Source organism: Myxocyprinus asiaticus, chromosome 39 (assembly GCF_019703515.2).
Source record: "Myxocyprinus asiaticus isolate MX2 ecotype Aquarium Trade chromosome 39, UBuf_Myxa_2, whole genome shotgun sequence".
In the NCBI taxonomy this organism is placed as follows: Eukaryota; Metazoa; Chordata; class Actinopteri; order Cypriniformes; family Catostomidae; genus Myxocyprinus; species Myxocyprinus asiaticus.
Genome location: NC_059382.1, coordinates 40,272,148 through 40,298,682, shown reverse-complemented (window position 1 = coordinate 40,298,682; position 26,535 = coordinate 40,272,148). Strand labels below are relative to the sequence as shown.

General features: G+C 46.3%; 1 protein-coding gene and 1 pseudogene across 1 annotated transcript in view; both read left to right on the top strand.

The window, feature by feature from the left end:
- Positions 1-4,813, top strand: part of LOC127429810 (arylacetamide deacetylase-like) — a 29,408-nt gene extending 24,595 nt beyond the window's left edge. Inside the window, exons 4-5 of the mRNA XM_051679051.1 lie at positions 2,272-2,443; positions 3,390-4,813. Coding sequence (XP_051535011.1) covers positions 2,272-2,443; positions 3,390-4,010 — 793 coding nt within the window. The 3' untranslated portion in view covers positions 4,011-4,813. The remainder of the gene's footprint in view (positions 1-2,271; positions 2,444-3,389) is intronic.
- The window catches only part of LOC127429994 (E3 ubiquitin-protein ligase TRIM16-like), a 534,825-nt pseudogene that overhangs the window by 246,596 nt on the left and 261,694 nt on the right, over positions 1-26,535 (top strand).

Here is a 26,535-nt window from a genome sequence, read left to right as displayed (position 1 = left end):
CATTTGATCGGAAGGCGTATGCTTAAATGTTTGAAATTAGTTTTGTAGACAAAAATACAATTGTGCCACCATATTAATTTATTTCATTATAAAAACTAGCGTATGTCCATGTATTTATTAGTATTTAGTAACAGTAGTCATGTAATAAGCGGAATAATGTACAGTCAGCCAGTTGTTATCACAAAATAAACCCCTTCATGGTGATATAAGGGTCTCCGCTTCGCTTTCGGGGTCCTGACCATCCTGTTAAGTTTTATTGTGTGATAACAACCAGCTGGCTGTGTATTATCCCTTAACGCACACATTAAAAGGAAAAATACCTGCTAAATTCAAATAACCGTAAAATCATGCTTAAATAGTTTAGTAAAATAAATTGGCCCATCAACTTTTAAAAGGGGGGACAGAAAATTTTACAGGATATGTTTTATTACAGTGTTAGGTCACCACTTGATGTCCAATGTAAAATCTGGGTCCTGCACCAAAACCAGTTGAGAACCACTGTCCTAGCCCAAGCGATTTTGGTCCTGGTAGTTTTTTAATTTAATTCCTAACATTTCTTCCAGTGTCTTTCTTCTACTCCAATGCCAACTTTATTTTCACAGTTAGGTCCTAGGAGTAACTTTGAGCTTGACTTAAAAGGGTCATGTCATGAGGAATCAAATTTTCCTTGATACTGGTCTTTCTACTATAACATGCTGTAAATTTCAGAACTCAAAACTTACTCCCAAATGCAATAAAAGCTTTTACTGAAGCCAAGCTGCCAAAACACCTCATTCTCTACTTCCATAATATTGTGATGTCACAAAGTGTACTCATGAATTCATGACCACCTCTACAGCAACAACATAAATGCCTACTTTACATCATCCCACCCTTGGCCTCGCCCACTGGGGCTCAGTTCATACTCGGAGAGAGAGAGAGCAGGACAAACAGGCCCAGTGTGGTCTAACTATTCCTGAACACCACTTATCTGTGCTATTTTTAATTGTTGGTGTATGTAAACACGCACTAGATGGATGTCTTTGACACTTTTGATGCGTATCCAGCTATGTGTATTTCAGTGCAGGATGATACTGGAAACTGCATGTTTTGTCATCTCTTGTGAACCAGTCATAAAATGATTCAAGCTTTGTTATGGAATTGTTATTGAAGGATGGGAAAGTTAAAACACTTGGACCGGATCAAAAACGTTAACAGTTCCATTCATGAGTATTTCAAATGTCATGACTGTTTGATAGTTTATGGTGCTGACACACTGTTTACACCGGGCACGTCCGTTGATGCAACACAACGGCTTGAGGCTGTCTACACCGGGCACATTGACACAAACTTTCTAAACTGTTTATTTGTGTTGTTGGCAGTAGTAGCGTCAGCGCGTGTAGTGCAAAATGGAATGGGACATCTGTTTACTGCAGTGGACGCTTCCATGGTAGACAGCATCATTGATTATAGTTTCCGATTGAATTTCAAATATGGCTGAATTTGAGGGGTTGCACGATGTTAGCCAATTAGAACAGGGTGCTTTTATGTTAACGTTTAAAGGAGCTGAGGCCAAAACCGAGCGTTCAGACAGAGGGCCTGAGACAGGGTGGGAAATTATCATATATTACTAAATTATGACTGCTTTACTGCAAAAAAAAACTTTACTAACATTATCAGTGGACCTCAGGGAACACAATAAAACTATTAAAAAAAGAGCATTTCATGACCCCCTTTAAGTGTCACTTTTTAGGCTCCTCCATTGCATTCAGAAAGAGAGACTGCACTCTTATTTATTATATGAAAATTTACACAACATTTAGAACTAGAATCAGAATCAGATTTATTGCCAATATGCTTACACATACAAGGAATTTGTTAGTTCCAGTCCACTAATTTGATTGGGAAAGTGGTGTTCCAAAACTGCTGATGTATTTTGTATAACGGCATTGGAATGTTTCACTGTTCTGCTTGTCTGTGTTCACAGAAAGTAAAACAAAATAAAAGCTTCCCATGTTGTGTCTGAAATGCCAATTACTTAATATTAACTTCATATAACTGTTGTATAAAACAATATCACAATCATAACTAGGCTGTTTGTGCTAAAACTGTGGCTTTATGCCTATGGCCAAATCTCTACCATGCTAATATGTAGGACAACATAACTTTTGCTCGCATAATATTGCTTAAGTGAACTTGTACATCGAAAGCATTTGATTTATCCTGACATATTCTAATATTCTAAAGAACTACATTATGAGAAACAATACTAACATTATTTGGTCTGTGCAGGTACAGACTTGCCCCTGCTTATCATTTTCCTGTTCCATTTGAGGATGTGTATCGTGTGGTGAAGTACTTTCTTCATGCTGATGTTCTGAAGAGCTACCATATCAATCCAGAACGGATCGCAGTGTCTGGAGACAGTGCAGGAGGCAATCTTGCAGCTGCAGTGGCTCAGCAGGTAAAAATTAAGAATATTCTGCATGTAGAATTATAGCAGTATTTCAGAACTTACAGAAAAGACTCAGTGATTGGTAAGGAAAATATACAGTACAATAATGCATTTTATTGGTAAATGCTGTGCCTTTTACTATTAAAGCCGGCCTCACTAAACTCCAAACAACTTTATTTTGACTGAGGGTGTCACACTCATTGCCTGTTTTACTGAAATCTCAATCTATTCAACTGGAGGTCTGTCAAACTCATCGATTCAGAATGGAGGAGAGGTGATAGACAGTACCGACTGCCTCAGGCTTTCTCTCCAATTCCCTTAGACGTGAAGCTTGCTGTAATCACAACAGGACTACCATGTGAACATAAACAATTGTAATGAGTTATGGTGCAGTTCATAGAGTTTGTGTAAATGTTTGTGAATGTGTTCTTGTACCTATTCAGGAACTGCCTTAGAAAGCGTGTCCATACGCAGCTTTCAGTGAAAATAGGTTTTACATTCAACAAACACAGACTGTTTTGCCTGATTTCGTATTTAATTATGCACTGTGTAGGAGAACTTCTTGTGCTTGGTGACAATCACCATTGATTACAGTCGGCGTTTGTGATATGATTGTTTAGCGTTCGCTGGTTAAACCCTTTAGATCGGATCATAACATTTTGTAAGTTCTTCAGTGTGAGAAAAATTGGTCATTGGTCACTTGACATGACCACAAGGGCCTTCCCCAACGTCTGAACTAATTTTTAAATACAACAGAAGTTAAATTCCAGTTGCAAGAGCCATTTACTCAGCAGAGAGTTGAGTCGGTCAAGTGATCCAACTCCCTTTGACTCGCCAGCGATTATCCAAATTAAGCTTAACATACCAGCTAATGTAATGCCGGCTTAAGTTACGTTATATATGATCTTTGATTGGTGATATGTTTAAAATACCTTTTCTGTATACTCATCCTCAGTTGCAGCAAGATCCAGACCAGCACATCCAGTTAAAGGCCCAGGCTTTGATCTACCCTGTCCTGCAAGCCTTGGATCTTAACACCCCCTCCTACCAGCAGAACCAGCACATGCCAATACTGCCCCGCACACTTATGGTGCGGTTTTGGAGCGAGTACTTCACTAGCGATAAGTCATTTTTCAGATCCATGATGACCAACACACACAATAACCCTGAATCAGCTGCTCTGCTTAAATTTGTCAATTGGAGTTCATACTTACCTGATGCTTATCGCCAGGCATACAATTACAGTGCCCCACCTGTGTTCACTGGAAAAACTCCAGTGCGCTCTATTGGTCCCCATCACCAGCTTTCAGATCCGCGAGCGTCGCCTTTGCTGGTGCCAGACACAACTTTGCGTTTACTGCCGAAGGCCTACGTTTTGACATGCGAGTATGATGTACTGCGGGATGACGGCATGATGTATGTGACACGCTTGCGTAATGCAGGAGTGGATGTCACACATGAACATTATCCTAGTGGATTTCATGGTGCACTCATGTTTACTGTGTGGCCCACAGACTTTGAGATCGGACATAGAATGTTGGACAACTATGTAACATGGCTTAAACTAAATTTATAAGAGTAATGTAGAGTTCAGCATTGCTTTATGCACGTTTTGTTTGACTGGTTAAGATCATATTTCGTTTTTCTTTATTTATTTTGTTTTTTGTCCTGTTGTTTACAGTGCACCATGTTTTATCTTAAAAGGGGTACAGTTTTGATTGTATTCATCTATTAGGATATAAACATTCCTCTTAAAACCAAGTTTGGTCTTCACAGTTTTTTTTAAGGCAAATTAAATTGTAAGTGTAGAGTGTTACTTTTCCATGTTTAACCATATGAAACTTTTCAACTGTGTTTACTGTATGTTTCCATTGAAGTTGTTCAACATGTGAACACAACAAAGATCTTATGTTCTTATTTTACATTTCTCTTGATCCCCTGCTTAAAAGACCCGTTTAGACTGGTTTATGCTGGTTAGTGAAAGTCTAGCTGGTGGACCCAGCATAGCCATTCAGTTAATCTGCAAAAAAATATTGGTCAACCACATGGTCTTTCTGATTAGGCTGGTTGACCAAAGGATTCTAGCTAGTTATGAAACCTGGTAGGTAGACCAGCCAACACTGTTCAAGGACATAGCAATCACGTTCACATAAACAATGGAGAGTGCAATTTGGTGGTTGCATTTTTCTCTAAACTAATTACCACTGATGGTTTGGTTTAGGACTGGGGGTTGTGTTAGGGAGTATAGTTAATAAAATATGCATTCCTGTTGACTGTATAACATAATTTACATCTGTGATGGACTTTGTTACTGTTAGGACATAAGCAAGAGTTATTTTGTTGAAATATATTATGTAAATTCAATCTAGATAAAAGTAATTTGGCTTAAAGCTGCATCTCTTTATGCACTCATTAAATAAATGAAAGTGCCTCATTGTGAAAGATGGGAAAAAAGATATGGTGCAAACTGGGTTGAAGTACATTCACATCATTGTTTTGGTTTGATACATGGACTCATCTAGAATATCTACCCAGTAATATGCAAATCCTAAAAATTAATCATGTCCATCACAAATACAGGTATTTGTTTCACTTTTGGTTTGAATAGACAATTTAATAGTGATTCTATTCACATTTTGCTTACATACAGTTACTAACAAACCCCCTTGAAGAGGTGTAATGTATGTGTGGATAATACAAAACGTGCTTTTTTTTTTTTTTTTTTTACAAATTCCAGTATCTACCCAGTAATATGCAAGTCCTTAAAATTAGTCATGTCCATCGTCATAGTAACTGTGTTGTTCTTAGGAAAATCCATCAATTTGCTAATTTGACAACTTCAGTTACATCAGTATTCTATGGTGGCCAAGGAGTGCACAACATAACCAAATTAGCAAAGCAAATAAAAGATGAATATAACAGAATTAAGCCACAAAACAATGAAATTATCAAAAAATAAACGTTTATAAACATGCTATAATTATTTGTCCTTAAGTCAGTGCTGTAAGTGGGAAGAAACCCATGCCTGTACTCCCCTTCACTGTGCAGGTTGTCGTAGGGGTGATGGGGGTTCATTTCGCTATCTGAGCAGTACTGTGAAATCATTTTCGCATTATTGCCAGTGCGTAGACGTTTCGGCTCACTTCTGAAATGCTGTGGACAATGCATTCCTGTTTAGGTATCTAACAGAACTCTTATCAGGAGTATTGTCTCTCAGAGATTGTCACATGACTTAAAATACTGTGTTGCGGCTTAAAAATTTTGGCTTTTCCATTCTATTGTGGCTTAATTTTTTTGTGTTGTGGCTTTTCTGATGTGTTGTGACTTATTTTTTTTTGTGTTTTCATGTAATTTACTTTGTTAATTTAGTTGTGTTGTGCACCTCTCGGCCACCATAGTGTTCTAATAAAAAAACAGATTTATTTTACATGGTGCTAGACTGCATCACCATGTTGAGATCACATGGCTGAATACTACTAATATTATCCCGGTAACCCCCGTTATCAGTCATGTTCTCTCACTGAATAAATTAATTATGGCTGACTGTGAATAAAGCATTTCTATAATGTCATCGGTTGCTGAAAACTTTTGCATTATGCTGAATCCACACCATTAGGGGACGAATACACGAAATAGTTGCGACACTTGTGTGAGTGGTATTTCAGTGCAAAAACACGCATCTTATTCACTAACTATCCGCAATCTAGTTTAAGTAGGCTCAATAAGTGCTGAAATAGAGCTGTGTCTTGAGCATTTCAATTAAGTCATTGTCATTCCTTTCTGTGAAAACATGCCTCCTTTCTGTGCAAATTTGGTTAATTATAGATTGCGCTTCATTATCAGAAATTGCCTGGTACAATTTACGTCACGCTATTAATGCTAGATGATAGCAGGTGGTACAATTAATTGTATAAAAAAATAGGTGCTTGAGTGCATTTTCTATCAATCATGGCAGTAGTAATTCAGTAAATGCTGATCAGATGATGGAGACCTGGCATATTTCTAGATGTGCGTTTTAGTCAAGCGCACTTTGGGCATGTCAAAGAGATGATTCAGGTGTCTGGATCACAGTAGTGGAGTGATGCTGCACAATCCCAGGAGTCACTGCTACATAGCGCTCAGAACCAGCCTGTGAGATTGGAATTTTGAGTGGGAATTGTGTTCAGCATAGATTTTGTGCTGCATTTGCACCATTGCCTGATCTGCATAATTGCTTAAGTGAATCGGGCACTAAACCAGCACAGTGCATGCAAATAACCAGCGTTTTGCCGGACGCAATTCATTCTTTGTGAATTCCCTCCTATGTGTCAGTATAAGTCCAAAATGTCTGCCATATTGGCCAGACATAAATCAAAAAGTAATGTGTGTAACTTTAAATGTGGTTAATTTCCTGTTTAGTAAGCATATGCCCCATGACACTTCACCTGGTTGCAGGGAGTCTATAAGCTATACACATTTAGACATAACAGGATGGAGGAAAGAATCCTCTCCTGTAAATCAGAGATCATGTCCTGTGGGCACAGTGAAAGACAGGAACTAGGTGAGTTTGAAGGTATTTGTACCTAAACAACTGACTGCACACTTATAATATGTGTATGCATGAGTGTTATACAATGGACTGCAGTGCATAAGCTGACTCAAAGTACAAAGGACAGTTCAATCTATTAATAACATTTGTTATAGCCCATATAAATTTAACTATATCAACAAGTATAACTGTAGTTGTATTTCACATTTCATTGGCTGTTTTCATTTGGAAAATTCTAATTTATCATGGTAAATTGACTTTCAAGTGTGATGCACTAATGTGAGTACACTAAAAACAGTTTGCATAATTATTTGTAGTCTTCCATATAGCAGTATAACATACCACACATCACCCCAAATTAGTTCTCAAAGGAGCAGCTTTGAACAGTATGTTACCATATAGCAACACTATACAGTTTTGGTGATTACTTCTTTGTTTTAATTGTTAAGTGTGTGAAATAAAAAGAAGAAAACAACATTCTAGAATATTATGTGCCTTGAGTAACAGCCAGAGATTTGACCATAAGCCCCATAAGTGACATTATTCCAAATTCCTATGATTCTTTGCTCCAATAATGAAGATGGTGTGACTGAGATTAACAGTTCCTTATCTGTCACTCATTCAATGTTGTGTTGATGTAGTGACACTAGGGGTCACTCTTGGGAGCCCGAGACACCTCTGGTCTTTGATAAAAGGCCAATGAAAATTGGCGAGTGGTATTTGCATGCCACTCCCCCGGACATACGGGTATAAAAGGAGCTGGTATGCAACCACTCATTCATATTTTCTGTTCGGAGCCGAATGGTCATGCTCACTGAGCTGAATACTACTGTTCATTCACCTCTGCTGGATCTGATGGCGCATTTCAGCGGCTTCTCCCCCCTCTGCACTAGTGCGCTGCAGAGAATGCCCCTGGGCGCTTCGGCAGAAATAAAAGAGTATATTCTAAAAGAGTATATTTCTCTAAAAGAGCGGCACACACGGAACATCTTTTTAAAGACGCGTCTTTCTAAAGATGCTTTTCCGATTGTGTGTTATTCCTGGTTGTGCTCGTTATCTCTCGCCGTCTGACGGTCATGATCACTGTCTTTCATGTCTGGGCACTGCTCACACGGAGACAGTGTTCGTGGATGGTCATGTTCTCATTGCGAGGATATGTCCATGGCAACGTTGCGGTTGCGGCTCGCCTTCGTAAGAAAGCAAGCCACCCCAGAGGCTCCCCGCCTCGGTCCTTTTACCCACGGGTATGAGGCCAGTGCGGCTAGCACTGGGGGCGATTTGGGGACCCCAATGGGACCGCCTCCGCTGGGTATCCCCCCGCGGACCTCCCATTCCCCAGCACGCTCGTCTGCCCTGATCGGGCTTCCAGATGAGTCCGCCAGCTCGTCTCACAGCGAGTTCTACCTCTTATTCGGAGCCCGTGAAAGTGATGAGCTCTCAAGCGCAGCATCGGAGAGCAGGCTCGTCCAGTCAGAAGCCTCAGCTGGGCTCCTCCCTTCGGGGACAATTGCCCAGTCACAGGCTGACACGGAGATGACGATGTGCTTTCCCGGGCAGCCACGAGCGTCGGCTAGAGTGGAACTCACTGCTCTTCCCTGAACCCTCGCAGCTCGGTGATTGGTTCCTGGGCTTGCGGCGCCGCTCAAAGCCACGCCCCGTTCCTTTCTTCCAGGAAGTGCATGAAGAGCTAACAAGGTCGCGGGAGGCACTTGTTGCTGCCCGATCCCGATCTTTTCAGCTTCCCCGCCCTCACTACCCTCGATGGTGGGGCGGCCAAGGGCTATTCGGCAATCCCCCGGCAGATAAAGGTGCTCGCGGTGCACCTATGCCTGCAGAGCGCCGCCACCTGGCGCGGGTGTCAAAGCCCCCGTCCAAGGCCTGTAGGTTTATGTTGTCTCTGATGGCCAAGGCCTAAGGTGCCGCTGGACAAGCCGCCTCCGCCCTGCATGCCATGGCTCTCCTGCAAGTCCACCAAGCCAAGGCGCTAAAGGAACTGCACGACTGCATGACTTTTTTGGACTCAAGATGGCGCCGAGTATGACTGCTGCATTGCGAGCTCCGACACAACATAGTAGTGTTTTGTTTGTTTTGTTCACAATTCTTGTTTTTTTGTCTTGGATGTTGTCTGCCTTACTGTCTACGACAGACAAACACTTTTGGACATTGGTTCAGCAATTTCACACCGTAAACCGGACTTAAAATTTCTCAGTGCCAACCCGCTGTTTACAAACATGCAAGCGGAGCCCTTTGTCTGGGCAGCACGGCCGCGGAAACGCAAAAGGAAAAGGGGAAACAGAGCCGGCGTTCTCATCAGAGTAAGACGCTGCACAAATCGACCCCCGCTACCCACTATTCTACCGGCAAATGTTCAGTCTCTGGATAACAAGCTCTGCGAGCTGAAAGCGCGGATCTCTTTCCAACGAGATACAAGGGACTGCTGCATTATCTGCCTAACAGAAACTTGGATGTCTGCGGAGATTCCAGACTCAGCCATTGAACCCACGGGCTTCTCTGTGCACCGAGCGGACAGAGCGAAAGACCTCTCAGGTAAAAGCAGAGGAGGTGGTGTATGTTTTATGATCAACAAATCCTGGTGTGATCAGAGGAATGTACATTCTATCAAGTCTTTCTGCTCTCCTGATCTGGAATTTCTCATGCTTCTGTGTCGACCATTCTGGCTACCGAGGGAATTCACAGCGGTCATTATCACAACTGTGTACATTCCCCCACAAGCCGACACAGACCGGGCACTCAAGGAACTGTATGGGAGTATAAGTGAGCAGGAAACCGCGCACCCTGAGGCCGCGTTCATTGTGACTGGGGACTTTAATAAAGCCAGTTTAAAATCAGTCGCACCAAAATACCACCAGCACATTAGTTTCAACACACGAGGGGACCGGGTTTTGGACCATTGCTACTCTCCCTTCCGGGATGGCTACAAATACCTCCCCGCCCACCATTTGGCAAATCGGACCACTCTTCCATTCTGCTTCTGCCCGCTTACAGGCAGAAACTGAAACAGGAAGCACCCTCCCTCAGAACGATCCAGTGTTGGTCGGACCAATCAGATTCCATGCTACAAGACTGTTTTGATCACACGGACTGGGCGATGTTCCGGTCCGCCTCTGATGACGATATCGAGCTTTACGCTGATAGCATAATGTGTTTCATCAAAAAGTGCATGGAGGACATCGTTCCGACCAGAACAATACGGATCTATCCGAATCAGAAACCATGGATAAATAACGATGTTCATGCGGCACTTAATGTGCGGACCTCCGCTTTTAATTCCGGGAACGCAGAGGAGCATAAACAAGCCAGTTATGCCCTCCGAAAAACTATCAGAACCGCAAAACGCCAGTACAGGAGCAAGACTGAAGGATAGTTTAACCCCACCAACTCTAGAAGCATGTGGCAGGGAATTAACATCATCACGGACTTTAAAGGGAATAAAAATTCTGCCATGAACACCGCTGCCTCTCTCCCAGATGAGCTAAATACTTTTTATGCTCGTTTTGAGGGAAATAACACTGCCCTCACAGAGAGAGCTCTTGTGGCTGAAGCTACAGAGGTTAGTTCACTCTCCATCTCTGTAGCGGATGTAACCCGATCCTTCCGACGGATGAATATCCGCAAAGCCGCGGGCCCAGACGGCATTCCGGGCTGCGTCATCATTGCATGCGCGAACCAGCTGGCTGGTGTTTTTACGGACATTTTCAACCTTTCCCTCTCTTTGTCTGTAGTCCCCACATGCTTTAAAACATCCACCATTGTGCCTGTTCCAAAGCAATCAAAAATAACTTGCTTAAATGACTGGCATCCTGTTGCTCTGACCCCCATCATCAGCAAATGCTTTGAGAGACTAATCAGAGATTACATCTGCTCTGTGCTGCCTCTCTCTCTTGACCCGTTGCAGTTTGCTTACCGCAACAACCGCTCCACGGATGATGCCATTGCATCTACAATACACACTGCTCTCTCCCACCTGGAAAAAAAGAACACTTATGTGAGAATGCTGTTTGTAGACTACAGCTCAGCATTCAACACCATAGTGCCCTCCAAACTTGATGAGAAACTCAGGGCTCTGGGCTTAAACAGCTCGCTGTGCAGCTGGATGCTGGACTTCCTGTCAAGCAGACACCAGGTGGTTAGAATAGGCAGCAACATCTCCTCATCACTGACCCTCAACACTGGAGCCCCACAGGGCTGTGTTCTCAGCCCACTAATGTATGCCTTGTACACACATGACTGTGTGGCAACACATAGCTCCAATGCCATCATTAAGTTTGCTGATGACACGACGGTGGTAGGACTGATCACTGACAATGATGAAACAGCCTACAGAGAGGAGGTGCACACTCTGACACACTGGTGTCAGGAGCACAACCTCTCCCTCAACGTCAGTAAGACAAAGGAGCTTGTGGTGGACTTCAGAAGAAAAGACAGAGAACACAGTCCCATCACTATCAATGGAGCACCAGTTGGGAGAGTCAGCAGCTTCAAGTTCCTGGGTGTCCACATCACTGAGGAACTCACATGGTCCATCCACACTGAAGTCGTTGTGAAGAAGGCTCATCAGCGCCTCTTCTTCCTGAGACGGCTGAGGAAGTTTGGAATGAACCGCCACATCCTCACACGGTTCTACACCTGTACTGTAGAGAGCATCCTGACTGGCTGCATCTCCGCCTGGTACGGCAATAGCACCACCCACAACCGCAAAGCACTGCAAAGGGTGGTGCGAACTGCCAGACACATCATCGGAGGTGAGCTTCCCTCCCTCCAGGAAATATATACAAGGCGGTGTGTGAAAAAGTTCAGAGGATCATCAGAGACTCCAGCCACCCGAGCCATGGGCTGTTCTCACTGCTACCATCAGGTAGGCAGTATCGCAGCATCAGGACCCGCACCAGCTGACTCCATGACAGCTTCTTCCCCCAAGCAATCAGATCTCCCACGATCAAAATACATCAGCACTGGACTTTATTACCCTTACTCTTATATCTCACACCGGACTGTCATAAATTATATTATTATTATATTATATTCTCTCTTAACAACTGACTATCAACCGACAGCCTGAATGTCAATACAGTACAATACCGTACATTCTATATATACTATATATACTTTTTTATATATTTTTTTATTTTTTATTTGTATTGAATAATGTGTATCTATATAGTGTGTATGGTATACTGTACAGTGTATGTTATTATTTGTATATTGTTGAGTGTAATTATGTGTATATCAGATGTTTAAATTGTGCTGTGTTAATTTGATGTTATTGTAAATTGGTACTGTCTCATCACTGTCACGACTGCTATGTTGATCGGAACTGCACCCAAGAATTTCACACACCATTGCACTTGTGTATATGGCTGTGTGACAATATTGTGATTTGATTTTGATTTTTGATTTTTGACGAGGGTAGTTCCACCCCGGGATTGATGCAGGATCTCGCTCTCCAAGCGATGGAGGTCACGGCGTGGTCTCTCGGGCGGACGATGGCCACACTAGTGGTCCAGGAGTGCCACCTTTGGCTCAACCTGGTCGAGATGGGCGAGGCCGACAAGACACGATTCCTTGCTGCCCCCATTTCCCAGGCGGGCCTATTCAGCGACACCGTCAAGGACTTTGCCCAGCAGTTTTCGATGGTGGAGCAGTAGACAGATGCTAGCCGGCATATCCTGCACCCCGTCTACTCATCGCCAATGGCGTCCCCCTGCGGTGACTGCACCGGCTCCGCCGCAGCCCGCCCCTTCGGCCCGGCCCCGGCGTGGAGCCCACCGCAGGAAGCAGATGCCACCCATCTCACGGCCGCCCAGAACCCGTGAAAGGCTTCAATGCGCCCTTGAGACGGGCGACCCAGGGACAACAAACCTGCTGCTCTGGAGCTGGTAAGCAGATCTCTCCATCTTTTTGTTACCTTTTGCATTTAATTGCGCTGCATGCCCAAGTGGCTGTAGTACTCAAGAGCTCAGCAAGAGCGGTTCCCTGGGTCATGTATCCGGTGTGCACGGCCGTCATCACGACCACTGTCCAACACTTGGCAGGTTTGGCGCTCCAGCGGCAGTCTCCCGCCACTGAGCGCCCAGCTGTGGCACAAATCTGACCCCGATGTGACAGTCTACATGGGTCACGAGGACAGGCCTCTTCCTCCCCCGTCCCAGGCTGTTCTGGGGGTGGTCACAAGGAGCCAGATAAGTGCTTCGATGTCCTTAGACTCAGCACGGCCACGACGTGGTGTGGCACCTCGAGCTCTGCCCCGCCACGAGGCCCCACCTGCCGGTACATCCGATGACATTGTCCCTTTGGTCCCCCTTACGCAGAACTTGGACACATGGCTTGCGCTTTCCAATCCGTCGCAAGGGCTGGTCTGGACCGTCTGACTCGGCTACGCGATTCACTTCGCCGGGCGTCCGCCCAGGTTCAGCGGTGTCCACTTCACCTTGGTGAAGGACAAAAACGCTGCTACCTTGCGTGGAGATCACTACCCTCCTATGGAAGGGCACGATAGAACCTGTCCCTCCAGCCGAGATGAAGAAGGGGTTTTTCAGCCCCTACTTCATCGTACCGAAAAAAGGCGGTGGGTTGCGGCCAATCTTGGACCTGTGAGTTCTGAACTAGGCTTTACACAGACTCCCGTTCAAGATGCTGATGCAAAAACGCATTCTGGCGAGCGTCCGGCATCAAGATTGGTTCGCGGCGGTAGACCTGAAGGATGCATATTTCCATGTCTCGATCATTCCTCGACACAGACCCTTCCTGCGGTTTGCGTCCGAAGGTCAGGCGTATCAGTACAAAGTCCTCCCTTTCGGCCTGCCCCTGTCTCCTCACATCCTCGGCGGTGGCCACCCCACTCGGGTTGATGCATATGAGGCCGCTTCAACACTGGCTCCAGACTCGAGTCCCGAGATGGGCATGTCGCCACGGGATACGTCACGTGGTCATCACGCCGGTCTGTCACCATCTTTTCAGCCCTTGGACTGACCTCTCATTTCTACGGGCAGGTGTTTCTCTAGAACTGGTCTCCAGGCGCGTCATGGTCACGACAGACGCCTCCAAAACGGGCTGGGGTGCTGTTTGCAATGGGCACACAGCCGCCGGCCTCTGGACAGGTCCACAACTGCATTGGCACATCAACTGCCTCGAGTTGTTGGCAATTCTGCTCGCACTGCGGAGGTTTCGGCCGTTGATCCAGAGCAAGCACGTGTTAGTTCAGACAGACGACACGACAACGGTAGCACATGTCAACCGCCAAGGAGGTCTGCGCTCTCGTTGTATGTCACAACTCGCCCGTTGTCTCCTCCTCTGGAGTCAGCAGCACTTCAAGTCGCTGCAAGCTACTCACATCCTGGGCAACCTCAACACTACAGCGGACACACTGTCACGACAGATTACCCTCAGGGGAGAGTGGAGACTCCACCCTCAGGTGGTCCAGCTGATTTGGAGTCAATTCGACAGGCACAGGTGCACCTGTTCGCCTCCCAAGAATCCTCCTCACTGCCTGCTCCGGTACGCCCTGACCGAGACCCCCCTTAGCATAGACACGCTGGCACACAGCTGGCCCCCTGGCATACGCAAATATGCGTTTCCCCCAGTGAGCCTGCTTGCACAGACCCTGCGCAAGGTCAGGGAGGACGAGGAGCACCATCTGGCATCCGCGCCCAGACCTCTGGAATCTCCATGTCTGGCCCCTGTACGGGATGCGGAAGACCTAAACGGTCTACCACCTACGGTGGTAGACACGATCACTCAGGCTAGGGCCCCCTCTACGAGGCGCCTGTATGCCTTTAAGTGGCGTCTGTTCGCTAAGTGGTGTTCTTCCCGTCGGGAAGACCCCCAGAGATGCGCAGTCAGATCAGTGCTTTCCTTCCTGCATGAGAGGTTGTAAGGGAGGCTGTCCCCTTCCACCTTGAAGGTGTACGTAGCCCCTCTGCCCCAGTCTCCATGTTTGTAGTAACTCCTCCCCCATTGGGCAGGATCTACCTTGAAGACTATTTTTCCACTTAAATATCCCCCCCTCGCTTTGGGCGAGGTGTGGTCTCCGCGGTGTCTTCCCCTTGGGAGGGACACCCCCCAACTAGACCTGGCGGCCCAGTCGGATAATCCCCCTTCTTTTTTAGGAAGTGGAAAAAAAGAAGGGGAAAAGAGGCCACGACTGGGTTAAGCCTGTCTCTATCTTTTGGGTAGTCGACTTGTCCCCAAAAAGGGCCGTTCGACACTCATAACTATGTTGGGGGAGGTTACGTTTCGACCTGGTGTGCTGGCTGTGAGGCACACAGTAGTCTGCCCACCACACACCACCAGTTCACATAACACAGTTCAGCCAATTGTGGCGTTTTGTATAGGGACCCCTAGTGTCACTACATTGACACAACGTCGAGTGAGTGACAGATAGGGAACATCATGGTTACTTGTGTAACCTCCATTCCCTGATGGAGGGAACGAGAAGTTGTGTCCCTCCTGCCACAACGCTGAACTACCCGCTGAAATGGCTGTACCTTATATCGGCTCCTCAGCATAAAACCTGAATGAGTGGTTGCATACCAGCTCCTTTTATACCCATATGTCCGGGGGAGTGGCATGCAAATACCACTCGCCAGTTTTCATTGGCCATTTATCAAAGACCAGAGGTGTCTCAGGCTCCCAAGAGTGACCTCTAGTGTCACTACATCGACACAACGTCTCGTTCCCTCCATCAGGGAACGGAGGTTACACAAGTAACCATGACGATTTCTCCAAGACGGTCAATTTTTGTGCATTATCTCAGGACTGAGATTAACTAAACAATTGTGTTTAAATCTACAGCATTAGCATAAAACTTGTTTGTACATTGGTTTCAATTGTTGTTTGACTTGATTTTATGTGTGTATTCACAAACTAGAGCTTTTCTAACCATTAGTACACAACATTTGCTTTGGGTCCATGAAGAAGATTGGAGAATGTGCCTTATACTGGTCACATGACCACATTTTTCAGCCAAAGGTGACAAGTACAAATACAAAGGATGACATTCTGTGAGGACCATTAAGAGAAAAACATGATGGCAGATGAAAAGCAATAACTGAATTAATGAGAAAATCCATCTGAACAAGCAACTAGTGACATCTCACTCATATGTGTCCTAAATAAAACAAATTTCTCAGCGTCACAACATTCCATTGGCTGTGGTTTGATAGACTGAGAAGATTTTATTACAAACTGTTGACAGCATTGGTCATGAAGCCTGACAATAAATATTCAAAGAATAATGAATACTCCATGCAGTGCTTTTAGATGAATGTGTTTTTCATGCCTTGTATGCTTATGTGTACAACTGACACCTTGTTAGAGCAAAATGCATTACTTACCCTGCAGTCAAGATCACAGGTTTACATGCTGGTCTAGGCTGGTTCGTGCTGGTTAGTGTTGGTTTGCTGCTGGTATAGCTGGTGGTCAAGCATAGCTGTGTTGTTTACCAGCAAAACTCTGCATGGCGTTACCCCTTTTCCAACAGAGAAAACATGGAAAGCAGGAGGTAAAACCTCGTCCAGATTATAAAATCTGACAAAAGTATGGACAAGTTGGTTGACCAGTGTGGTTTTTCTGGAGGTCCAATCTGCCACCATACAAATGTTCTCCAAGGACGCGCTCCTAGCCAAACCCCACAAGAATGCAGCGCTCCTCATAGAATGAGCCTGAATACCCATAAGCGAAGGCAAACTTCACGCCTTATAAGCACTCAAAAAAGTTGGCTCGGTGTGTTTTTGCTGGAAATGCTTGTTAACCAAGATATTCTTGCTGGTTAAGCTAGTTAAAAAGACTTGGAACCAGACTGATCTCATAGGCCACATTCACACAGCAGCAGAATACGGTTGTCAGTCCTGTTTTGAGTGCTTAATACGGTTATGTTCACATACAGTCTGTTATTTAAAATGAACTAACACCTGCAGATTTTCAGTTCTCACAACCGCATTCTCAGAAAGCCTGTGCTGTGTGAACAGAACCGTACTGGACAACTGGTTGTTAGTTAAATAATTAAATGTGAGAGAGCCACGATGCACTGTAAATGCATCTCTTGTGTGTTTCATCCAGGGTTTCGTTAACTCACGGAGACGGAGATATTAGCTGTGAGCGACACAAAATTCTACTAATTTGGAAATAGTAGGTTGACTTTTCTTGAGATAAATTCGGTCTGTGCTTACTGAACTTTAAAACACTGCCTCCAGTGGCCGATTCGGAAAGTATTTTTGAACGTAAGAGCACATGTGAGCTCCCGTTTCTAGGTGAATTGCCCACAGAGGAGCACCAAAAGCGAGTTGTTTTTTTATGTGTAAATGATGTAATACAAGGAATAATTATTTCTGTGAAATGCTGCCTGTGTTAATCTTTATTTAAAATAAATAAAAATTGTATATCTTATGCAATAATAGTCATAAATGTATACAGTAAGCATGGATTTAGGGTCCAAATACCTTTTGGGGCCACTACATACAGCAATATGATTGTTTTGGTTTCTAATTTAAGTGCGTAACAAAATTGTTCTGCCTTAACAAGACATTTCATCAGAAGAGGACTAATTCAGACTTAACCATCTTTAATATATGAGGAATTTGGGGGCAGAAAGTCAATAAATGGTATGACCCTATAACCCATGGCTTAGAGGATGACAGTAGGAATAAGAGAGGCATATTTCTGAGAATTTTTCAGTTTTGACTTAAATTTGTAGGAACACGAAGTAAACAATGCAAAATGCAATAATAATGTGGATCAATGAAAACATTCACGGACAACCAATGACTATTGTTTTCTGACAAACATACCTAACCCTTCAGTCATATGGAAAGAATTTGATCTTTGTTTTGATATTTGACAGGTACAAAAAGTCTGACAATACTGCAAGCTGGGAATAAGAGTGGAAGAGCGGCAGGTGGTTTTCATTACTGGCATTTTTCTGATATGAGAGAAATTCCACAGGTTTCATCAGAAGAGAGAACCAGACAAAAACAAGATAAGAAAGACCGAAAGTACATTCCCTGCAGAACACACTCTCATGATGGGAGGACTTTTTGACTGCACCACTAAAATACTGCCCTTGGTCCGTCAGGTGCAGGGGCGGCATCTTGCCGGGGGCAGCACGTTTAATGTTACTTAAACTGGTGCTATTTTAGTGCATTTCAAATGTTATACTTTGTTTGGAAAATGTTAATAAACCATTATTGTTACATATTGTTTTCTTTTCTACGAAGGGAATAAATGTGTTTTGACAGGAAAAGAAGGACATATATATACAGTATATATATATATATATATATATATATATATATATATATATATATATATACAGTATATATATATATATATATATATATATATATATATATATATATATATATAAAGTAAAAATTCAACACTTTAAACATTTGCAATTAATTATGAACAATTATGTGATTAATCGCAATTTTAAAAAAAATAATCGACTGACACCATTAGTTTTAATATCAAATTTGTTGAAAATTCTGTCATTATTTACACATTGCTTTATTTATTGCTTATTTGCTCATTTTTTCGTTTCCTGTGGGACACAAAGTGAGTTTAAAAATGTCAGAGTTGCAGCTTAAAAAATGTGAAAAGCACCATCAAAATTATTCTAAAAATAATTCATGCTATTTGTGCGCTGTATTCCGAATCTTCCGATGCCGTGTAATCGCTCTGTGTGAGTTCCAACTTTAAGTGTTTCATCAACAATCAGTGTTCTTATCCTCTGTCAGATCCCTATCCGTGGCTCATATAAACAATAGTCAATAGGTATCATTGTGATGAATGCCAAAATACTCTCGCAAGAGCGAGGTGGATGCAGTTTTTAGAACAAGGTTCGCCTATGCACAATGGGAAACGACTTGCTGAAGACACAGTTCCCTATCTGTCACTCACTCAACGTTGGTGTTGATGTAGTGACACTAGGGGTCACTCTTGGGAGCCCGAGACACCTCTGGTCTTTGATAAAAGGCCAATGAAAATTGGCGAGTGGTATTTGCATGCCACTCCCCTGAACATACGGGTATAAAAGGAGCTGGTATGCAACCACTCATTCAGATTTTCTCTTCGTAGCCGAACGGTCATGCTCAGTGAGCTGAATAGCACTGTTCATTCACCTCTGCTGGATCTGACGGCGCATTTCAGCGGCTTCTCCCTCCTCTGCACTGGTGCACTGCAGAGAACGCCCCTGGGCGCATCGGCAGAAAAACTAGAGAGTATATTTTCTAAAAAAGCATTTTTCCCCTCTAAAATGATGAGCTCTCAAGTGCAGCATCGGAGAGCGGGCTTGTCCAGTCAGACGCAGAAGCCTCAGCTGGGCTTCCCCCTTCGGGGACGGTCGCCCAGTTACAGGCCGATGCCGAAATGACGGACATGCTTTCCCGGGCGGCCGCGAGCGTCGGGCTAGTGTGGAACCCTCCACTCTCCCCTGAACCCTCATGGCTTGATGATTGGTTTCTGGGTTCGCGGCGCCGCTCAGACCAGCCGCACTCCGCTCCAGTTCCATTCTTCCCGGAGGTGCATGAGGAGCTGACGAATTCGTGGGAGGCACCTTTTACTGCCCGACCCCGACTCCGCAGTTCCCCCGCTCTCACTACCCTCGATGGCGGGGCGGCCAGGGGCTATACAACGATTCCCCCGGTGGATAAGGCGCTCGCGGTGCACTTATGCCCGCAGAGCGCCGTCAGCTGGCATGGACGCCCTAAGCTCCCCTCCAAGCCCTGTAGGCTCACGTCGTCCCTGACGGCCAAGGCCTACAGCGCTGCTGGACAAGCCGCCTCTGCCCTGCACGCCATGGCTCTCCTGCAGGTCCACCAAGCCAAGGCACTGAAAGAACTGCACGAGGGTAGTTCCGCCCCAGATTTGATGCAGGAACTGCGCTTGGCGACCGACCTCGCCCTCCGGGCGACGAAGGTCACGGCGCGGTCTCTCGGGTGGACGATGGCCACACTAGTGGTCCAGGAGCGCCACCTGTGGCTCAACCTGGTCGAGATGGGTGAGGCCGACAAGGTTCCTTGCTGCCCCCATTTCCCAGGCGGGCCTATTCGGCGACACCGTTGAGGACTTTGCCCAGCAGTTCTCGACGGTAAAGCAGCAGACGGAGGCAATCCAGCACATCCTGCCCCGGCGCGGCTCAAGACCCCGCACCCCGTCTGCTAGTCACCAAGGGCATCCCCCTGCGGTGACTGCACCAGCTCCGCTGCAGCCCGCCCCTCCAGCCCGGCCCCGGCGTGGAGCCCACCGCAGGAAGCCGACGCCACCCGTCTCACAGCCGGCACCGAAGAACCCATGGAGGTCTTCGAAGCGCTCCTGAGATGGGCAACCCAGGGACGAGGGAACCCACTCACCTGGAGCTGGTAGAAAGACCACTCCATCCCCCGGTGGAGGGCCGGGTGGAAAATCTTTTGTTGCCTTTTTGTTTGATTTCGCCGCACGCCCAAGTGGCTGCGGTACCCAACAGTTCAACAAAAGAGTGGCTTCCTTCCTCCCTGGGTCACATAACCACTGTGTACGGTCGTCACCACGACTACCGTCCACGGGCTTTATCTTGCAGGATTGGCGCTCCAGCGGTGCCCTTTCCGCCCCTGAGCGCCCAGCTGTGGCACAAATCCACCCCCGATGTGACGGCCTCCACGGGTCACGAGGACAGGCCTCTTTCTCCCCCGTCCCAGGCTGTTCCGGGGGTGGTCACAAGGAGCCAGGTAAGTGCTTTGATGTCCCTAGACTCCGCCCCGCCGCGAGGCCCCACCTGCCGGTACATCCGACGACGTTGTCCCCTTGGTCCCCCTCACACGGAATTTGGACTCATGGCTTGCGCTTCCCAATCCATCGCGGTAGTTGATCCGGACCATCCGACTTGGCTACGCGATTCAGTTCGCCAGGCGCCCGCCCAGGTTCAGCGGTATTCACTTCACCTTCGTCAAGGTCGAAAACGCTGTTACCCTGCGCGCGGAAATCGCTAACCTCCTACGGAAGGGCGCGATAGAACCTGTCCCTCCAGCCGAGATGAAGAAAGGGTTTTACAGCCCCTACTTCATCGTACCAAAGAAAGGCGGTGGGTTGCAGCCAATCTTGGACCTGCGAGTACTGAACCAGGCTTTACACAGACTCCCGTTCAAGATGCTGACGCAAAGACGCATTTTAGCAAGCGTCCGGCATCAAGATTAGTTCGCGGCGGTAGACCTGAAGAACGTGTACTTTCACGTCTCGATCTTCCTCTACACAGACCCTTCCTGCGGTTCGCGTTCGAGGGTCGGGCATATCAGTACAAAGTCCTTCCTTTTGGCCTGTCCCTGTCGCCTCGCATCTTTACGAAGATCGCAGAGGCTGCCCTTGCCCCGTTAAGGGAGGTGGGCATTCGCATTCTCAACTATCTCGATGACTGGCTAATCTTAGCTCACTCTCGAGACATGTTATGCGCACACAGGGACCTGGTGCTCTAGCACCTCAGCCGACTAGGGCTTCGGGTCAACTGGGAAAAGAGCAAGCTCCTCCCGGTTCAGAGCATCTCTTTTCTCAGTTTGGAGTTGGACTCAGTCTCCCTGACGGCGTGCCTTACGAACCAGCGCGCCCAGTCAGTGCTGACCTGTTTGAAGGTGTTCAAACAGAAAACAGAGGTTCCACTGAAACTTTATCAGAGGCTCCTGGGGCATATGGCATCCTCGGTATTGGCCACCCCGCTCGGGTTGATGCATATGAGGCCGCTTCAGCACTGGCTCCAGACTCGAGTCCCGAGACAGGCATGGCGCCACGGGACACACCGCGTGGCCATAATGTTGGTCTGTCACCGTCTTTTCAGCCCTTGGACCGACCTCTCATTTCTACGAGCAGGTGTTCCCCTAGAACTGGTCTCCAGGTGTGTTGTGGTCACGACAGATGCCTCCAAAATGGGCTGGGGCGCTGTTTGCAATGGGCACGCAGCCACCTGCCTCTGGACGGGTCCGCGGCTGCGTTGGCACATCAACTGCCTCGAGTTACTGGCAATTCTGCTCGCCCTGCGGAGGTTCCGGCCATTGATCCAGGGCAAGCACGTGCTAGTTCGGACAGACAGCACGGCAGCGGTAGCATATGTCAACCGCCAAGGCGGTCTGCGCTCCCGCTGTGCAAGGTCAGGGAGGATGAGGAGCAGGTCGTCCTGGTAGCACCCTACTGGCCCACCCAGACATGGTTCTCGGACCTCACGCTCCTCACGACAGCTCCCCCCTGGCAAATTCCCCTGAGGAAGGACCTTCTTTCTCAGGGACGGGGCACCCTCTGGCAACCGCGCTCAGACCTCTGGAATCTCCATGTCTGGTCCCTGGACGGGACGCGGAAGACCTAGGTGGCCTACCACCTGCGGTGGTAGACACGATCACTTAGGCTAGGGCCCCCTCTATGAGGCGCCTGTATGCCTTGAAGTGGCGTCTGTTCACTAAGTGGTGTTCTTCTCGACACGAAGACCCCCAGAGATGTGCAGTCGGATCAGTGCTTTCCTTCCTGCAGGAGAGGTTGGAAGGGAGGCTGTCCCCTTCCACCTTGAAGGTGTACGTTGCTGCCATAGCAGCACACCACGACGCAGTTGACGGTAAGTCCTTAGGGAAGCACGACCTGATCATCAGGTTCCTAAGAGGTGCTAGGAGGCTGAATCCCTCCAGACCGCCCCTTGTTCCCTCATGGGATCTCTCCGTAGCTCTTCAGGGCCTACAGAGAGCCCCCTTTGAGCCTTTGCGGTCAGTCGAGCTTAAGGCACTCTCCCTGAAGACTGCCCTCCTGACTGCGCTCACTTCCATCAAGAGGGTAGGTGACCTGCAAGTGTTCTCTGTCAGCGAAACGTGCCTGGAGTTCGGTCCGGGCTATTCTCACGTGATCCTGAGACCCCGACCGGGCTATGTGCCCAAGGTTCCCACCACTCCTTTTAGGGACCAGGTGGTGAACCTGGAAGCGCTGCCCCAGGAGGAGGCAGACCCAGCCCTGGCGTTGCTGTGTCTGGTGCGCGCTTTGCACATCTATTTGGATCGCATGCAGAGCTCTCTGAGCAGCTCTTTGTCTGCTTTGGTGCACAGCGGAAAGGAAGCGCTGTCTCCAAGCAGAGGATCGCCCACTGGCTTGTTGATGCCATATCTATGGCATATCTTGCCCAAGACATGCCGCCCCTGGTAGGGCTATGAGCCCATTCTACCCGTGGTGTAGCGGCTTCTTGGGCCCTGGCCAGAGGTGCCTCTCTAACAGACATTTTTAGAGCAGCGGGCTGGGCAACACCCAACACCTTTGCAAGGTTCTACAACCTCTGGGTGGAACCGGTTTCGTCCCAGGTAGTGGCACACAACCTAAGCGGATAAGTCGGGGATAGCCGGCCGGGTGTATTGCTTGCACATAGCGCCTTCCACCTCCTTTTGAGCTGAAGACGTGCGCTGTTAATTCCCAGTAGTGTTCACAAAAGTTGTTCCCTGGTTGACTTCCTCCGAGCCCTGTGGCAGTCGAGTTTTCAGAGAGACTCACTGCTGGCCCAGTACGCGCGCTAACTAAGAGCCCGGTTCTGGGGTAGGTGCTCCGCATGTGGCAGTTCCCTGTAAGGCTAACCCCATGCGATCTACATCTTCCGCTAATTCGTTTCCCTGCTGGCAAACTGCGTCTTCCTTGGGCAGAGCCCCTCTGCCCCAGTCTCCATGTTGTAGTACCTCCTCCCCCATTGGGCAGGATCTACCTTGAAGGTTCTCCACATGGTTGGAAAGACCATGTGACATATTTTTCCACTTAAATATTCCCCCCCCCCCTCTGGGGTGAGGTGTGGTCTCCGTGGTGTCCTCCCCTTGGGAGGGACACCCCCCGACTCGACCTGGCAGCCCATTCAGATAAACCCACGACTGGGTTAAGCCCGTCTCTATCTTTGGGTAGTCGACTTGTCCCCAAAAAGGGCCGTTCGACACTCATAACTGTGTTGGGGGAGGTTACGTGTCGACCTGGTGTGCTGGCTATGAGGCACACAGCAAGTCTGCCCACCACACACCGCCAGTTCACGTAACACAGTTCAGCCTTGTGGTGTTTTGTATAGGGACCCCTAGTGTCACTACATCGACACCAACGTCGAGTGAGTGACAGATAGGGAACGTCATGGTTACTGTTGTAACCTCTGTTCCCTGATGGAGGGAACGAGACGTTGGTCCCTCCTGCCACAACGCTGAACTACCCGCTGAAATGGCCGGACCTTATATCGGCTCCTCAGCGTAAAACCTGAATGAGTGGTTGCATACCAGCTCCTTTTATACCCGTATGTTCGGGGGAGTGGCATGCAAATACCACTCACCAATTTTCATTGGCCTTTTATCAAAGACCAGAGGTGTCTTGGGCTCCCAAGAGTGACCCCTAGTGTCACTACATCGACACCAACGTCTCGTTCCCTCCATCAGGGAACGGAGGTTACACCAGTAACCATGACGTTTTATGCTCATTGTCTAAAACCACTTATGTGTGAACACTCCCAACACTCTGACAGTGTGAACGTGTCTTTATTAAACTAAAAATGAATGAAAAAGACAGCTTTTGGGGGAATTAAATAATTGGCACAATGGGTGACTTGTTCATCATATCCGTTTTCTTTTAAAAGCAGAATTTAAATTGCAGCCTCTTTATCAGCAACAAAGCACATGAACCTGTTTGATCTTGAGAAGTGAGAACTGTCCAATTTGACAGCACTAGTTTCTCTCCTCCCCTGACTGCAACCGCCTACTCTCGTCTTGTTTCGAGGTGAGGCGTTTGGCATCTCAAATGAGCCTATCCAAAATTGCTGACTCAGTAAGCGTTACGACATTTATGAAGTCATTGAGAACAAATGCCATTGGCTCTCGTGTGTCATGTGACCAATTGTAACAATGTAATATTTAGATATGTATTTTGGAATGAGATGTGACTGCCTTCATGTAGAAGAAAACCTTCAGTTCCACTCTGGAGCTTTCACATGGTTTCAGAAGACTTTAAATGCAGCATGAGTCATTTAGAATACATTTATGGTGCTTTTTGTCATTTTTTTAAGGAAATTAATAGGATGTACTTGTATCTGCTGCTCATACAGGACGGATTGCGTTTCACACCTCAAATGTGAGGTCACATGCATTTTTGACCCCGTTTACACCTGGTATTAAGATGCATTTCGGGTGATCTGATCACGTGTTGTCAGCGTTAAATAAAGGTGTAAAAGGGGTTTTAAAACATTTTTTGGTTGGATCACAAAAAAACACATACGGAGATAGTCAAAAACGCATGTGGCCACATTGCATGTAAGGTGTGAAAAGAAATCTGTCCTGAATGTATCCCAGCAGCAGCGAAGGGCCACCCCTCACCTGTCAATCAAAACAAGAGTTTAAACTTTGCCGGCTATGAGCGGCTTTAAAAGTAAATAACCATCTGTTCTGAAAATTAAAAAAAAGCAAATACATATACAAACACGAGAACTTGACGGATTTTCTTCAGTGTGTCTGATATCAACATGCAGAGACACAGATGAGAAGCACACGCATCGGAAACTCAGGTACTCCACTAAAATAATGGATAATTATGCTCAAAATGTTTGTGCTTAATTTTAATTTCAACTGCATCTGGGAGAAACAGCACACCGGTTTTATTCACATTTACTTTTCTGCAATTTATTATCACGCAGTTACACAATGACATAGTAATTGATGTGTGTCATCTTGAAACAGAGACCCTAAAAAATCTTAAAAATCCAAACACATGTGGTCACAGGAGATGCATTTAAACAACCAGGTGTAAACAGTGATGTGTCTCATGTGATCGAATCACCCGAGACACAACTTAATACCAAGTGTAAACAGGCCCTTTGAGTCTAAGCAAAGAATTATAGAAATTGAGGTGTCTGTCAGCGTACATGCTTGCTCACCAGCCCTTGAGCTACATATTACTCCACTTACTGCCGTGATAATTTTAACCAAAGTATATCAGGTTAAGCACCCTCTTCAGGCTATCAATTAAAAAAAGCAGAAAACCTTTTCTGCTCATGTGTCACTTCCAACTGTATTAATGCTTCCATTTCAAGGAATGAGGCCATGATTGTTCTTAATAGCCTTCAATCTGTTAAGTCTCACTAATGACCTAAACTGTGAGATCTATGACAAAAATTACATAAAAAAAACATTTTCTTCTAGATCCGGCAATGCAAAAAATGATCTAGCAATGTGAAACTGGTAACTAAGCAAGAACATTTGACAAAGTGGAAAGACCCAGAATACTGTGGGTCATAAGCCAATTGCTTTAACTTTAAACACACGCTTTCAATTCCACAGCCTCTTTGCTTTGCTAGAGGTACTAAACACAGAGGGAAAGTCCATGCAATGTTAAAACTCCAGTGTGGGGAGAAAAACATTGAGAGTAACCAGACTCGTCTGTCAGCCATTACAATAAATGCACACATGGGCGATGCTAGGTGTGGGCTACCGGGGCTTAAGCCACTAATGTTTTCAGTAAAGCCCAGAATGTTTTTATTTAATGTAGTGACTTAAAAAAGTAACCATTGCTTCATAAAAAGTTGATACTAAAATATAGATATATTTTTATATTAAGT